The sequence below is a fragment of the Podarcis erhardii genome (assembly GCF_964252035.2).
Source record: "Podarcis erhardii genome assembly, chromosome: 8".
Classification (NCBI taxonomy): Eukaryota; Metazoa; Chordata; class Lepidosauria; order Squamata; family Lacertidae; genus Podarcis; species Podarcis erhardii.
Genome location: NC_138499.1, coordinates 86,899,086 through 86,914,672, shown reverse-complemented (window position 1 = coordinate 86,914,672; position 15,587 = coordinate 86,899,086). Strand labels below are relative to the sequence as shown.

The following is a 15,587-nucleotide window of genomic DNA, read 5'->3' as shown; positions in this document are numbered from 1 at the left end:
ACTTACACCTAAGATTAAAGATGAGGGAGCCTCTGAACACATCTTCAGTCTAGGAGCACCATTCATACAAGAATGCACTCATGGCTTTCCCTCGCTGTCTTTCATTTAGACAATCAAATTCAGATGGGGGGAAACAACCCTTTTCGTTGTTGCTATTGTTCTACAGTTAGGAGTCAAAAACCCTTTCCAACCTATTACAAATCACCATTGTAGATCCTGATGTACTTTCTGCCCACCGCTATTATAGACAACAGTGCTATAAAAGTTTCAGTGTGAAACATTTATTGGCGATCACCAAGAAAAATATTGGTAACTTTTGGAATTTTGATGGGGATGGCTCCCTTTGGCTTGCATCTTGCCCAGTGAGAAGCAGCTGTAGTGAACTAGTGCTCTTGGTGTTGGTTCAATTGATTCAGTTGACGTTGCATGATGTGATACAACACTTTGCGATGGCTGAAGTGTTCTATCATCTCCTTGGTGCAAGGGATAGTTGGGGCACATTCTTAAGGTCAGCAAGCTCAGTTTTCTCAGGTACCTGCTCACCACTTCCTTTTCTCATTGCAGGTGAAGGCCAATGATTCTGACCAGGGTGCCAATGCTGAGATTGACTACTCCTTCCACCAAGCTTCCGATGTGGTTCGCCGGTTGCTGCGCCTGGACAGAGCCACTGGACTTATCACTGTTCAGGGTCCCGTTGATCGTGAAGACATCAATGTGCTCAAGTTCTCCGTGTTGGCCAAGGACAAAGGGGCCAACCCCAAAACTGCCCGTGCCCAGGTGGTGATTAGTGTCAGGGATATGAATGACAACGCTCCATCCATTGAAATCCGTGGTATTGGCTTGGTCACCCACCAAGATGGCATGGCTAATATCTCAGAAGATGTGCCGGTTGAGACACCTGTGGCTCTGGTACAGGTGTCTGATCGGGATGAAGGTGAGAATGCTGTTGTGACCTGTGTAGTGGCTGGTGATGTACCTTTCCAGTTGCGACAAGCCAGTGACACCGGAAGTGACAGCAAAAAGAAGTATTTTCTCCAGACCACAACGCCACTAGACTATGAGGCCGTGAAAGAATACACCATTGAGATTGTGGCTGTGGATTCTGGCAATCCACCTCTGTCCAGCACCAACTCTCTCAAGGTGCAGGTGGTGGATGTTAATGACAATGACCCAGTTTTCAGCCAGAGCTCAACAGAGGTATCTTTCCCAGAAAATAATTCCCCAGATGACTTGGTGGTAGAAGTGAGTGCTACTGATGCAGACAGCGGGTCCAATGCGAAGCTGGTGTACTCCCTAGTGACAGAGCCTTCATCCAAAGGCATATTCTCCATTGATCCAGAGTCTGGTGAAATCCGGGTTAAGACTGTCCTGGACCGTGAGCAGCGAGAACGCTATGAATTCTTGGTAGTCGCAGCGGACAAGGGCAGCCCTAGCCGGAAGGGGACGGCCTCTGTTGCCATCAACGTCATGGACCGCAATGACAATGACCCAAAGTTCATGCTAAGTGGCTACAACTTCTCCGTCATGGAAAACATGCCCCCTCTGAGTCCCGTGGGCATGGTGACAGTAATCGATGCAGACAAAGGGGAGAATGCCTTCATTCAGCTCTCAGTAGAGCAGGACAACGGGGACTTTGTCATCCAGAATGGTACTGGCACCATCCTCTCCAGCATTTCCTTTGACCGCGAGCGGCAGAGCACTTACACCTTCCGACTGAAAGCTGTGGATTCAGGTGACCCACCCAGGTCTGCCTATGTTGGGGTGACCATCAATGTTCTTGACGAGAACGACAACGCTCCTGTCATCATTTCTCCATCCAACGCTTCCTACAAGCATATCCAGCCCCACACTAGTCCTGGGCAGCAGGTCATGAGTGTCGGAGCCGAAGACATTGACTCTGGGATCAACGCTGAGCTGCAGTACAGCATCATGGGTGGAAACCCCTTTGAGCTCTTCAAGATTTCGCCCCAGAGCGGAAACATCACATTGGAGAAGGAGATCCTCCGCAAGCACCACGGGCTTCACCGCCTGGTGGTACGCGTCAACGACAAGGGCAAGCCGTCTCGCCACGGCACCGCTCTGGTCCATTTCTACGTCAACGAGACCCTGACTAACCGCACGCTGCTGGAGACTCTGGTGGGACACAGCTTGGACACGCCTATCGACATTGACATCGCCGGCGACCCCGAGTACGAGCGCAGCAAGCAGCGCAGCAACATCCTCTTTGGGGTCATTGCGGGCATAGTAGCCGTCACTCTGGTCATTGTGCTGGTTGTGCTGGTGCGCTACTGCCGTCAGAAGGAGGCCAAGAGCGGCTACCAGGCGGGCAAGAAGGAAACCAAGGACCTGTACGCTCCCAAGCAAGGCAGCAAAGGCAACAAAGCCAAGAGCAAGGTCAAAAAGAACAAGTCCCCCAAGCCGCCCAAACCAGCCGAGGATGAGGAAGAAACGGGCCTGCAGAAATCTCTCAAGTTCAACTTGATGAATGACTCAGTCAGCGACAGCCCCCGCATCCACCTGCCCCTTAACTACCCCCCTGGCAGCCCTGACTTGGGCCGCCACTACCGCTCCAACTCCCCCCTGCCTTCCATCCAGCTCCAGCCCCAGTCGCCATCTGCCTCCAAGAAGCACCAGGTGGTGCAGGACCTGCCGGCCACCAATACATTTGTGGGCACAGGGGACAGCAATTCCACAGGCTCGGAGCAGTATTCAGACTACAGCTACCGCACCAACCCTCAGAAATACACCAACAAGCAGGTAGGAGAGATTGTCCTACACCCTCCCAGAACCCCCTCACGCCGCACCCGGGCCATATGGACAGAAGTGTGGGAGTGACGTGGACTCCGCCCACCCTGAATGAATGGACCTTGACCCCTTGGCATGTTGCAGGCCGGAGCCTGCAGGTGTCCAGGTGCCAGTTGCTCAGGAAAGGACTGCTCAGGGAAGAGGCCTCCTGCCAGCCCAGCCGGTGGAGGGAACAACTGTATGGGAGGCGGGTGGAGACCTTCTGGCTGCAAGGAACAGGAGCTGGCAGGTGGCATCTGGGGGGGAAGCAAGCATGTTGCTTGGGAGGGGTAGGGTCCACTGGCGGGTGGGGTCTCTGTGCGTTCTGCTGGAGCCCTTTCACGGAGCCCTCCATGTATGGTGCTCGCTGAAATAAAACGGGTCGGAAGGCATGCATTCTGGGTCTTTGTATATGTGTCCCAGGCTCCAGCCACTCTTCCACTCACAAATTTTATACCTCGGGCAAGACGCAGAAATGCCTGTCCCAGTTCTGCCGCAGAGCCTGATGACACGAGAGCCTCAGTGTATCTGAGGACGCAGGGTAAGAAAGGCAAGTATCTTGAGCGGTGGCACAAAGGGTGTGGCTGCAAGGCTTCTGCATGTGGAAATGGCACCGCAGCTGGGGCTTCTCTGCTGCTTTAAGTGCGCCTCCGCTCTGAGGGCTATCTGTGCATGCGTTGGGATACATTCGTGGAGTACAAGAAAGAGGTTAGCTTTGAGCGCATGTAGGGCACAGAGCTTATTGCTTCTTCTTCTTCTTCTTTTTGTTCTTGCTGTGTTTGAAGCAAGGGCCGGTATCTGCTGAAATAAGAGATTCTGAACTGCATGACAGGGTACTTGGCAGCTTTGGGAGCACAGGAGAGAGACACCTCTGGCTTGCAAACTGGTTAATGCACCGGGAAAGTCCGTAGGCGGTGTGGCTTCGGTAGGCTTTGTCCTTTCCTGTCTGTGCTTCAAGCTAGTGACCTGTAGAGGGTTTTCTGTGCAGGGTTCTGCAACAGATCCAAAGTATTAAGAGGAGGTGACTTGTCTCCCAGATACTGTGCCATGTTCTCCTTCCATCCAGACTTGTATGTCCTCAGAGTGAAAAGGTGTTTGCCTATTGAAGGGCTGCAATAAAATACCCGTTGCTAGTGAGCATGTTGTGAAGTGTGAATGTCTGGCTGTTGTACCGCAGCCTCTGGGGCAGTGGAGGAGAAGAGAATGAGGAGGAGGGAAGGATTTTCCTTCCAGAAGTCATTTTGCCACTGGTATCCTCTTGTTCCTTTTTTGTTTGTAATTTAATATGGCCTGTTTGTGTATTTTTTATTATTATTTTATATGGTATGTTGGGCAGGGAAAGGGGAATATGGGGGGGGGATCACATTAAATCATGTTTCTTTTTTAAAAGAATACCATATGAACAATATTTCACAAATTAGTTTGGAATAATGCTATAGCATTATCCCAACGGGACCTACTATTTTAAAAAATAAATAAAAAATCCTCAGTTGTTTCCACACACATGCATTTCTGTTTAACAAAACAAATGAGTTTAAATCACAGTAGTGACTTTGTGTGCACTCATAACAAACTGTATTTTCTGCAAAAAAAAAAAAATCCTTATGAAAAGGACTTTTTGAGAGCTCCAGTTTTTGGCACGAGGCATTATTGCTGCATTATCAGTGTATAATCTAGATAGCATTATTTTAATCCAAAGAACTGTTTGTATTGTTTCTCACACCCATTTGGTGCTCAGAACAACAGGGATTTCAATTTTTTATATCCTGCCTTTCCACCAAGAAGAAGAAAGCAGCCTATATGACTCTCCCTGGCCCTGTGTCATCTTCACAACCACCCTTAGAAGGAGATTAAGCTGGGGGATATTACCTGGTCTAAGGTCACCCAGGGAGCTTCATGGCTATGTGGGGATTTGAAGCTGATACTCCCCAGTCCCACTCTGACACCGTGGTCAATACACCACGCTGTATTTTTATGGGGGCCCTAAGTATTTATTTTTCTTACATAACCAGCAAATCTGCCAAACATCTGTAGGGTTAGATTCGCAGTACGCACACAGCAGATTTGCAGCACAGTTTGCTCAGGGGTAGAAGTGTCCCTGCTGAGAATGTAAACAGCTTTAACAATACATTGTTGTAAGCCAAAGTGTCTAAGAACTTTTTGTTGAAGTGTAGTGTATGTACATGTTCCAAATAAATGCACAAGTGTTTTAATTCTTTTTACTAGTCACATTTAAGGATATAGAGGTTGCTAATTTTTTATATAGGTACTGTCAATCTTTATCTGAAAAACACACCTGCAGGTCCAATTCCCATTTTACCTTACACTTAAAAATGGTTCATCCTCTGTTGCAATGGTATATACCCTTTTCAATATTTCCAAAGTCATGTTGTGGCTCCTATACACACTCGCATGGGAGTAAATCCTTTTAAGTACAGTTTCTGAGTTGGCCTGCAAGAGGTTGCCATGTTTGTTCCTTTTTATGTTAAATCATTTTCAGACGTTAAGAACCCCATCCCCAATGTTGGTAGTTCTGTGATTATTTATTATAGCAGCAAAAGGTAAAATTATGTTGATCATCACAGTATCTGCTCAATTTTTTCTTTACCATCCCCAAAACAATACTTATCCTAGTTATTGAGAAATATTCAGCGCCCAAATTTTAGACTATAGTGCTGGTGATACTAGGGGCACTCCCAGAGCCAAAATCCATTTATATTTCCCCCAGATGTTTACAGTTGCAGACTTAATTACATGATTCTTTAATTTTATAGAGCTCCTCTCCTCTGCCCCTTCCCAAGGTCTATCCCTGTTTGCTCTACAAACCGCCTCCCAAGTTCACTACCTGGCTCCCACCAAAAGGATAAAACCATTAAAATGGCAGCGTAGTAATAATTGTTGCCAGGCTGAGAAGTCTCAAGCCATCCTTGGATACCAATAACTGTGAATTTTCTAAGCGAATTCTTGTGTCCCTCACCCTCCAATGGATTGATGGATTAATTAAATGGATTTGAATCTTCTTAAGTGTTTTTTGAGGGTCATAGGTAGGGAGAGGGAGCTTTCATTTTAACAACCGGAAGCCTTCCTATCCAACAAAAACATTTTCCCCACCTGGTTAAACTGTGACTTATCTCATTAAGTAAGGGGTCGATCTTGTCTTTAAACAACCACCAACAAAGGCACACATTTGATTACAGGCAACTCCCCATTTGTGCAGGGTTTGTGTTCCAAGGCACACTGGCGGGATGTACGTAAGCCCCCTCCTCGCTCTGCCCCTGCCTCAAACGCAGTCAAATGGGGAAGAGTATCGTGGTGAAGAGGTGGGGGTAGCTGTGCGCAGGTGCACAGCTTGGGAGTCATTCTGGACTCACAGCTGTCCATGGAGGCACAGGTCATTTCTGTGTCTAGGGCAACTGTTTATCAGCATATGGTACGCAGGCTGAGACCCTACCTGCCCGCAGACTGTCTGGCCAGAGTGGTGCATGCTCTAGTTATCTCTTGCTTGGACTACTGCAATGCGCTCTACGTGGGGCTACCTTTGAAGGTGACCTGGAAACTACAACTAATCCAGAATGCAACAGCTAGACTAGTAACTGGGAGCGGCCGCCGAGACCATATAACACTGGTCCTGAAAGATCTACACTGGCTCCCAGTACGTTTCCGAGCACAATTCAAAGTGTTGGTGCTGACCGTTAAAGCCCCAAACGGCCTCGGTCCAGTATACCTGAAGGAGTGTCTCCACCCCCGTCGTTCAGCCTGGACACTGAGGTCCAGCTCTGAAGGCCTTCTGGTGGTTCCCTCGCTGCGAGAAGCCAAGTTACAGGGAACCAGGCAAAGGGCCTTCTCGGTAGTGGCACCCACCCTGTGGAACGCCCTCCCACTAGATGTCAAAGAGAAAAACAACTACCAGACTTTTAGAAGACATCTGAAGGCAGCCCTGTTTAGGGAAACCTTTAAGGTTTAACAGACTATTGTATTTTAGTGTTTTGTTGGAAGCCGCCCAGAGTGGCTGGGGAGACCCAGCCAGATGGATGGGGTATAAATAAATTATTATTATTATTATTATTATTATTATTATTATTATTTATTTATTTATTTATTTATTTATTTATTTTCCTGTTAAGGCGTGTCTCATAGTAGTTGTTTAAACTGTTTCTATAAGTGCAATTATTTTAAGCGTTTTTACATATGTAGCTGTTTTATATTTGCTTTTATGTAAATCATTTCACGACGCCTCATAGAAAGCGATTCATAAATGAAATGGTAACAGCATAATAATAAAATTGCACAAAGGACTGGCCCATTTGCACACAGCGCAAGGGGAGGCAGAGACTCTTTGCAACATAGATGGGATGGGGGAAGAAAGAGATGGCGGCCTACACTTAATCCCAAAGCAGCAGCAGATAGGATACCCTCAAAAACTTGATGCTGGTTTAAGTCTGGGTGGAGCTTGTGCTGGAGAAGGAGGAGCAGAAAATTGGTGGGGGTGGACAGACACATGAAACTGCCCGCCGTGTGGTCATCAGGAGCTGGTTTGGGAGCAAGGTTGTGCTACTTAACTGAAGCACCAGCAGGAAAAGAACTTTATCAGAAATTGCCACTGTTATTAGGCTCCACCATCTCCGACTGCTGACCAGTGGCTGTGGAGATGCAGCAGCCTCTGAGAGCAGCACTGTGGGGTTCAGCAACACCCCTTCCTTGCTCTGTGGCAGCCGTGGCAATGGTTTACCTTCTCTCCTTTCTGCTGGACCAAAGAGGACAGGTGGCACAGGGCGGCTGTTGCTTCCTCATCCATCTACTAAAGCTGGCAAGTGTATGGCCGTTCCGAGGAGGAGGAGGAGGAGGAAGAAGCTGCTCCTGCCCCTTCCCATTTTCTTTGAGAAGTCCAGCAGGGTGATTCAGCTCAGTGGGGATACGCAAAGGGAGTGGGCCCTCGTCTCTTTTGCGCACCCTTTCTGGGTATTAGGGTGGTGAAAGTTTGGGCCTGTGATCTAAATTTCTTTCAAGACCCCTTCCATATTGCATTGCTTTGGAGAAGCTCTTTATAAGCGCTCCAGCATCCCATCGTGCCTTTAGTCTGTGCAATGGAGAGCAATGGCAGGAAGGAGGGCGAAAGGGACCCTTCCTTTGCTCCATCCTGCTGAGGATGCTAAGGAGAACAGAGTTTATGTTTGGGAGAGCAAGAGCAGCTTGGGGAGGTTCAGGAGAGTGGCAGGCGGCGGGTGGGTTAGAGTACACCTTTCTAAACACTTGTATTGGGTATTTTCTGGGTTTTCAAAAGTGTCCGCAGAAAGTGACAACATTAAAATCCCTAACCATAATTATTTCATTATTATTATTATTATTATTAATGTTAGAAAGTGACAACATTAAAATCCCTAACCATAATTATTTAATGTTTAATTATTATTATTATGTTATTATTTATGTATTACATTTATATCCCACCGTTCCTCCAAGGTGCTCAGGGTGGCACACATGGTTCCTCTGCCTCCCCATTCCATCCCCACAACAACAACTCTGTGAGGTAGGTTAGACTGGCCCAAGTCACCTGGTGAGCTTCACAGCTGAGCAGGGATTTGATCCCCTGTCTCCCAGGGCCCTAGTCCAATCCTCTCGTGACCCCAGCACACCAGCTGTCATTTGTGACATTGACCAATCATGTTCCTTAAGCCAAGAATCCTTCTAAGAACTAGGGGGATTGCAGGGAATATGCAACCGTGGGAAAGTCCTGGCTCTGCTCTTCTACTCTCTTGCCCTCATTCTGGTGCTTCTACAAAAGCAGGTGGGGATTGAACAAGTGTGAGGGGTCTGGGACCTTGAATCGGGAAGTCTGTCTGTAGGCTCCCAGTGCACCACCAGAGAAGCCCTCGGGAAGAGAGGGTCTCCAGCTTCATCTCTATTGTGTTGCAGTAGTGCCCTAGTAAAAGCCAGGAATGGGGTTGCAGCTTGGCGCTCTGGCTGTAGCATATGACGCAAGGAACTCCTATCTAGCTCTTGCTTCAGGTTTGATTCCTCATTCTGAGCAACTCACCCATGACAGAAGATGCTAAATAGATGCCTGCTCCGCCTTCCCTCAAGTTCACTTCATCATATCATTTGCCCATTTTGGAACCTGACCATGGAAGAACCACCAACTCAAGGCTTGATCTAAAAGCCTGCGAGCGTCTGGTTCAAGCACCAGCAGAATGATCAGGCTGCTTGTGGAGTGCCCTCCTGTCCACCCCTTCTGATTCCAAAGGACCAGCATCTTGCCTGCACTGGCAGTGGAGGTGGGAGCAGATGTTCCAGGTCCCTGATGCAGCCATTTCTGCCAGGAATGCCACTGGGATTTTAAGCCCCAGCATTTCCAGTAGAAAAACTATGGTTTTCCACTTGGCTGGGAGAAGGCCCTCTGGAGATCTTTCTCTAGAACCTGATCAGCACCCCTTTGGTTCATTATCTCCTTTCTTTGGAAGCTGATTGTGAGCCCGTTTGGACTCTCTGCCTCTAGTGGTTCCTGACAGTGTTTGCTCAGACTCCATTAATCTACGGGTTTACATTACTCCCAAAAACATAATGGATGGAGCCCCAACTGGTCCCCAGGATCTGCAGGAACAGATCATCACCAGGCAGAAAACTAGTTGTTCTAAGACAAGATTCCTAACTGCAAGCAGAAGACTCTCAGAAAACCATTGTACCACAAGCCAGGAACTCACAGCCCCAAATGCCTTTACACAAATGTTTTAATAGCACCCAAACTTGCATATTTTTATTGCCCAGTCCAGTGCCAAGCTATTGTCTATACTGCAGCCTGAGACCTGTCACATGGACAAGACTGAATTGGTTCTAGCACTATGGAGAGAAGATCTCAACTGGGTATTTCCGTCCCTGAACAGGAAAGCCCATTTCTCCATCCTGGGATGCGTTCGTAGCTGCCTTTATGAAGATTTTTGAACCACCTAAGGCCTGCCAGAGCAGCCCTTTGCTGACTTATGTCACTCGCTGGTCAGGTTCCACTTATGTGGCTCAATTCTAATCCCTTACAGGGGATATCAGCGACCAGAGATGAAGGATGAATTGGCTGTTGTGAAGCCCATCACTGAGTTAATGAGCGTGCCTCTGTACTGACACTCGCCTGCAAGAGCAGAAGCATGGGAGCGTGGCCAATGAGATCTTATGGGTGTGGCCAGTTCTGGTTTTCTCTCCACCCGGCTCCCTTGCAAAGATACTACAGATACAGCCAGGATACAACTGCTGCCACAGTTGCTTCTCTGCAGGAAAGAAATATGTGTGGCCCCACCTGTTCCGCTTCTCTCCCTCTCCTCCTCCTTTGCAATGAAACAGTGGGTTTATTTATACCTAAGTGTTGTGCCTTGGTTCAGAGTTGCCACCACAATTTCTAGTGTGTGTTCAAGTCAAAGAAACCGTACATTACTCAGAAGCAGGCCTCAATGAATCCCTGGGCTTGCCACCTCATAAGCTTGTGCAGAATTGCAACCTGAGTAGGTTAGTCATAAAGGTGCCCCACAGGCACTGTTTGGGAGGTTACAGTGATCTTAGTCATTTCTACATCATCTTTCCAGAATGTGGAATAGGGAGAAGAGATATTAAGTGGACCAGGAGCTGGGAGACTGGGCTTCAAATCCTCACTCAGTCATGAAGTTCACTGTCTGACTTGGGCCAGTCTCTCAGCTTAACAAACTCCACAAGGTCTTTGTGAGGATAACACGGGGGAAAGGAGACCCATGACAGCCACCTAATAATAATAATAATAATAATATAATTTATTTATATCCCACCCATCTGGCTGGGCTTCCCCAGCCACTCTGGGCGGCTTCCCAAAAAATATTAAAATACTGCAATACATCAAACATTAAAAGCTTCCCTAAACAGGGCTGCCTTCAAGATGTCTTCTAAAACTCTGGTAGTTGTTGTTCTCTTTGACATCTGGTGGGAGAGCATTCCATAGGGAGGGCGCCACTACGGAGAAGGCCCTCTGCCTGGTTCCCTGTAACTTGGCTTCTCACAGTGAGGGAACTGCCAGAAGGCCCTCAGCGCTGGACCTCAGTGTCCGGGCAGAATAATGGGGGTGGAGACGCTCCTTCAGATATACTGGACCAAGGTCGTTTAGGGTTTTAAAGGACAGCACCAACACTTTGAATTGAGCTCCTTGGAGGAAGGGTGGAATGGACACAAACCCAATAATGATTAAAAGAAATGAGAATTGTTTAAAAAGTAAATATCCAGCCTTCCTGCCCCTGGTTTTGAATTGGGGAGGTGTGGAGGGCCGGTTTGGAATCATTAAACAAACAAATGAAAAACAGCAACCCAAAATCAAAGGGGGAAATGATCTGGTCTACAGCTGCGATATGCGGACCTAGAAACATAAGACTTTATAGGTAGCTCTTCAGCAAATCCAACATGTGCCTTGCCTGTTGCAACAGGCTTGCCTGGGTGTGGTGTGCAGGAAGAGACTGCAACCCGTGCACAGTGTTCTTGTTGGAGCCTTTTGTAATGCAATTTAAATTTGCCCAAGTGTTGAATACTCTTTTTATCCTTAGAAGCCTTTAAAATAGCTTGTACTGCAGTACAATTTCAGCAAAACAGGGAAAGGACCAGCATGTTTATTAGTGCATAAGCTTTTTTGGAGGCTAAAGTCCACTTCGTCCAATGCATCATTTGTAGTAAACCATGAACGTTTATGTAACAATACACTTGCAAACCTTTAAGGTGCTCCCAATATCTCCATCCATGTAACAAAAATTGTATAAGTAAAACAAATACATACGGAAAGACAACAAAGCCACTTTGTGGCCAGTCCTGCTCAGTTACACAAAAAGGCAGCAAGTGAGCTCAGACAACAAGCGCACTCCTAAGGCCTGGCTGGGTAAGTGTGGTCTTCAAGGAAACAGCTCTGAGCATGCTCAGAACAGATGCCTGGTTCTGATCTTGGCTAAGGCTGTTCTTGAAGCAGTCCTAACACCTCCCAAGTCTGCTATAGTGGCTGTGCTTGATAGCCCTCTTAACCACCGATTTTTAGCTGGAGCAGTCCAGTCAGTCACGTGCCTTTTTTGCTTAGAGATGCATGGGAGGAATCTCTCTGCAGTGGCGTAGCGTGGGGGGTGCAGGGGGGGCCGGCCGCACCGAGCGCAACATCTGGGGGGGGGCGCACTCACCGCCGCCAGAGTCGCCGAAGAGCCTCAGGCGCAGGCTGTAGCAGAGCCCCATGTCTCGCGGAACCGACGAGCTGTGCGCGCGTCCGGGCTGAAGGCGTCCGGCAGGCAGCGGCTCTCAGCGCTCGCCATGGTCCCCGCGCGTCAGGGCCGTGGAGGGCGCGCCAGGCAGCCCCTCCTCACAGCCCCGCCGCTGCTGCTGCAGCTGCTGGGCCATGTTGCATTTTCCTCGCCTCTCTGCCCTCCTCCTCCTCCGGGCAAGCGGCGTCGTTTGGGCGGCAGCGCCAGCGGCAACTCGCCTCAGATCACCTGACACGGACCCGCCGCCGCCGCCGTGGCTACCTTACCGTAAATACCCCAGCCCAGGCAGCAGCAAGAAGAAGCTGGCAGCGGCGGCAGGTTAGGGGTTAGGGGCGCAAATTACTTGCCTTGCCCCGGGTTAGGGGGCGCAAATTACTTGCCTTGCCCCGGGTTAGGGGGCGCAAATTACTTGCCTTGCCCCGAGTGCTGACAACCCACGCTACGCCGCTGTCTCTCTGCCATACTATACTTTGGGGTTGGGGTTGGCTGTGTGGTGCAGAGAGCTGATTGACAGCAACGTTTGCAGAACCTCAGACTTCAATCAGAATTATAAAATGGGGGGGCACAGGACAGAGAGTGTAGCTTTGAAATAAGTTTATTTTAAAAATGCTTGACATACACTGTGCCCAGTGCTATTTTTGTAGAAAAAGAGGTGCCGGAACTCACCATGAACACCTCCCTCATTCTCTAAAATGGCAGTGGTGAGTTCCAGTGAGTACCACAGAAAAAAGCCCTGGCTGTGCACTGCTAACCCTGGTGGACCAGCTTCCACTGGTTCCCTGTTTCACCTAGCCTTCTGCTGATGGCTTGGAACCTGCAAGTGGATTGTGTCTGACCTAGGGGGAGTCAATAGCAGCACTATTTTCTTTCATGGCTTTTTGAGTGTGTGCACGTGAATTTCGCTTTAAGGAGAAGGAAAAAGGCAGTGAGAGATGGTTAATAATTAATAAATTATTATTATTATTATTATTATTATTATTATTATTATTATTATTATTCTTGTACTCCACCCAACTGACCTGGTTGCTGCAGCCACTCTGGGTGCCTTCCAATAAAGTCTAAAGGAACACATCGAAACATCAAACAGCTTTCCGATACCAATCTAGATCCTAGTTTTGCTCATCTTGGGGAGCAGGCAAGGATCTAAGAGGAGCCGTGGTCCAGTGGGTATCCTCAGGGTCTGGGGTCCCAATCTCAGGTGATATAAGCTCCTACCAAAATGAGTGCAGGGTTGCAGGTGCAGCACCGCTCAGACAAGCCAAAGTCAAGTACAGAGAATCCATCTAGGTCCAAAATACAACCCAGAGGTGGGGGGGGGAACAGCTCAAGGTCATTATCACAGGGACTTCAGGCAAGATACAGCACAACAAGAAGGGGTAAATGGACCAAGGAGTCCATAGCTTGAGTTATTTCCACAAACTGGAAGACTCAAGAAGGAGACCTCCTTTAATCTGCCCTTCTAGATCACACCACTGCAGCTAGTAATGAAGGCATTTCCAAGATTGCTTACTCATGAGGCCGGGCGACAACTCTGGGATTGTAGAAACATGCTGTGTCATTGCTGTCTGGCCTGGACCTTGATCTTTTGGTGCCAGCATTTACAAGGACCTCCTCTTCTGACAGCGCCAATGGGTTTTCAATGGGTCTTCTCAGCACTGATTCCAAGGGGCCCTGCCAGCTCCTCAAGATCCTTAACCAGTGCTGTTTCTGGTTTGTCTCTGAGGACAAATGTCTGGTACCAGGCATGGCAGCAAGTCACTGAAGCCCTTCACATAACCAGTGGAAATCTTAGCCTTCCATGAGGTTCTGAGGCTTCAGCAGGGTGGTCTTTGAGGCCATAAGCAGAATAAACTTGTTGCTTCATCTGAAACAGGTTCATACCCTTAAATATTACTATGAGCCCTTAAGCCATCTCTCTCTGAGCACATCACATACCAAAAAATAAAAAAATGAGGGGAGAACATAAATCAGATTCTTTTTGTGCTATTTGGTCTAAATCATTGATATACGTCAATACAGCAGAGATGGAACATGGACTCTCAACGGTCCAATTAAGTTTGTGGAGAGGATATATTTTAGAAGATTATGGTAGAATACTTTTTTCATGCCTTGGATTGTGACTATAAAAGTTGCATCACATGAATTGATGTAGGGTACAGAGCCTAGGGCTTGCCGATAAGAAGGTCGGTGGTTTGAATCCCCGCAACGGGGTGAGCTCCCATTGCTCGGTTCTTGCTCCTGCCAACCTAGCAGTTCGAAAGCACGTCAAGTGCAAGTAGATAAGTAGGTAACACTCCAGTAGGAAGGTAAACGGCGTTTCCGTGCGCTGCTCTGGTTCGCCAGAAGCGGATTAGTCATGCTGGCCACATGACCCGGAAGCTGTACGCCGGCTCCCTCAGCCAGTAAAGCGAGATGAGCGCCACAACCCCAGAGTCGTCCCCCAACTGGACTTAACAGTCAGGGGTCCCTTTACCTTTATTATCTTCTATTACCTTCCCCTCCCTTTTATCTACTCTAGTCACTTCGCCCCTCTTTCCTTTTGTATCTGTATGTTTTGTGTTGTTTGTATTTTGTCTATATTTTAAAAATTAATAAAGTTTATGTTAAAAAAAAAAAGACGGCACAGGTTGTGGCTTCAAATGCATAGAGTGTGCCCATGGTGGACGGTGAACTGTTCCAATGGCGCGTGTAGCTTTGGTGAGATTCTTTTTCATGAGATTGTAAAGACTCTTTTTTCCAAGACGTGTTAAAATAATTCAGTAGCGGAAGCTGCTGTGACTTACAGTGGAGTCCTATGCAGAAGTAACTTTCCTTGAGTTCAGTTGGGTTTGCTGTCGGGGTCTAACTGCACACAAGCTTTAGTTGCAAACGTAGGGTCTCCTCTCTTACCTGCTATCTCCATCTTGTGGCAGGTTGCTGTCAGTAATATGGAAATTGGTTCCAGGTTGTCAACCGCAGTTTGTTATAAAATTGCACTGTCCACTAAAATGAGGCTTTCTGCTTCAGGTCTGTCCATCTTCTTTTGCTAAACTGTATTTTCAGGCTAGAGGCTGCTTGAATTTTGATTTATTTGTTTGCAACGTTTATATGCCAACCAAATAACAAGAGTTCCCCAGGTGACTTACAATAAAGGTAAAACATTGCCTATGAAATTAAAACCGCAATATCTAAACACAGCATAAAAACAGAAGCAATATAATGAAAGCCACAGCAGCACCCAAAATGTCACAGTTCTTTAAAATCCAGGAATGCCAAATCTATAAATCAAAAAATGTTTCACGATAAAAACCCTGGGAGTCCTGCTGATGACCCCTGATCTGTTGCTGCTAAGTCAACAGCCACCGCTGCCCCCTGCCCTGGTTTGTATGTTAGTGTGGATTGCCCACCCCCATCACCAGACCTCTCCTTGTGTCAGCAGCTCTTTATCATCTCTGCTGCTCCTTCCCACTGTTGCTCGTCCACAGTCTCCATCACCTTCTCCCTTTGCAGTGCTCATAACTCACTTGGAGGTAACCACTCAGTCACTGGGCATTTAGCCAAAGATTCTCAAAATGCAAGAACCTTCAC

At 47.8% G+C, this 15,587-nt stretch overlaps 1 protein-coding gene across 4 annotated transcripts in view; it reads left to right on the top strand.

Moving 5' to 3' along the window:
• PCDH1 (protocadherin 1) overlaps positions 1-15,587 on the top strand; it is an 82,495-nt gene that overhangs the window by 33,238 nt on the left and 33,670 nt on the right. For all 4 annotated transcript variants that reach the window (XM_081872605.1, XM_081872606.1, XM_081872604.1 and 1 more), the window contains exon 3: positions 565-2,757. In XM_081872605.1, coding sequence (XP_081728731.1) covers positions 565-2,757 — 2,193 coding nt within the window. The remainder of the gene's footprint in view (positions 1-564; positions 2,758-15,587) is intronic.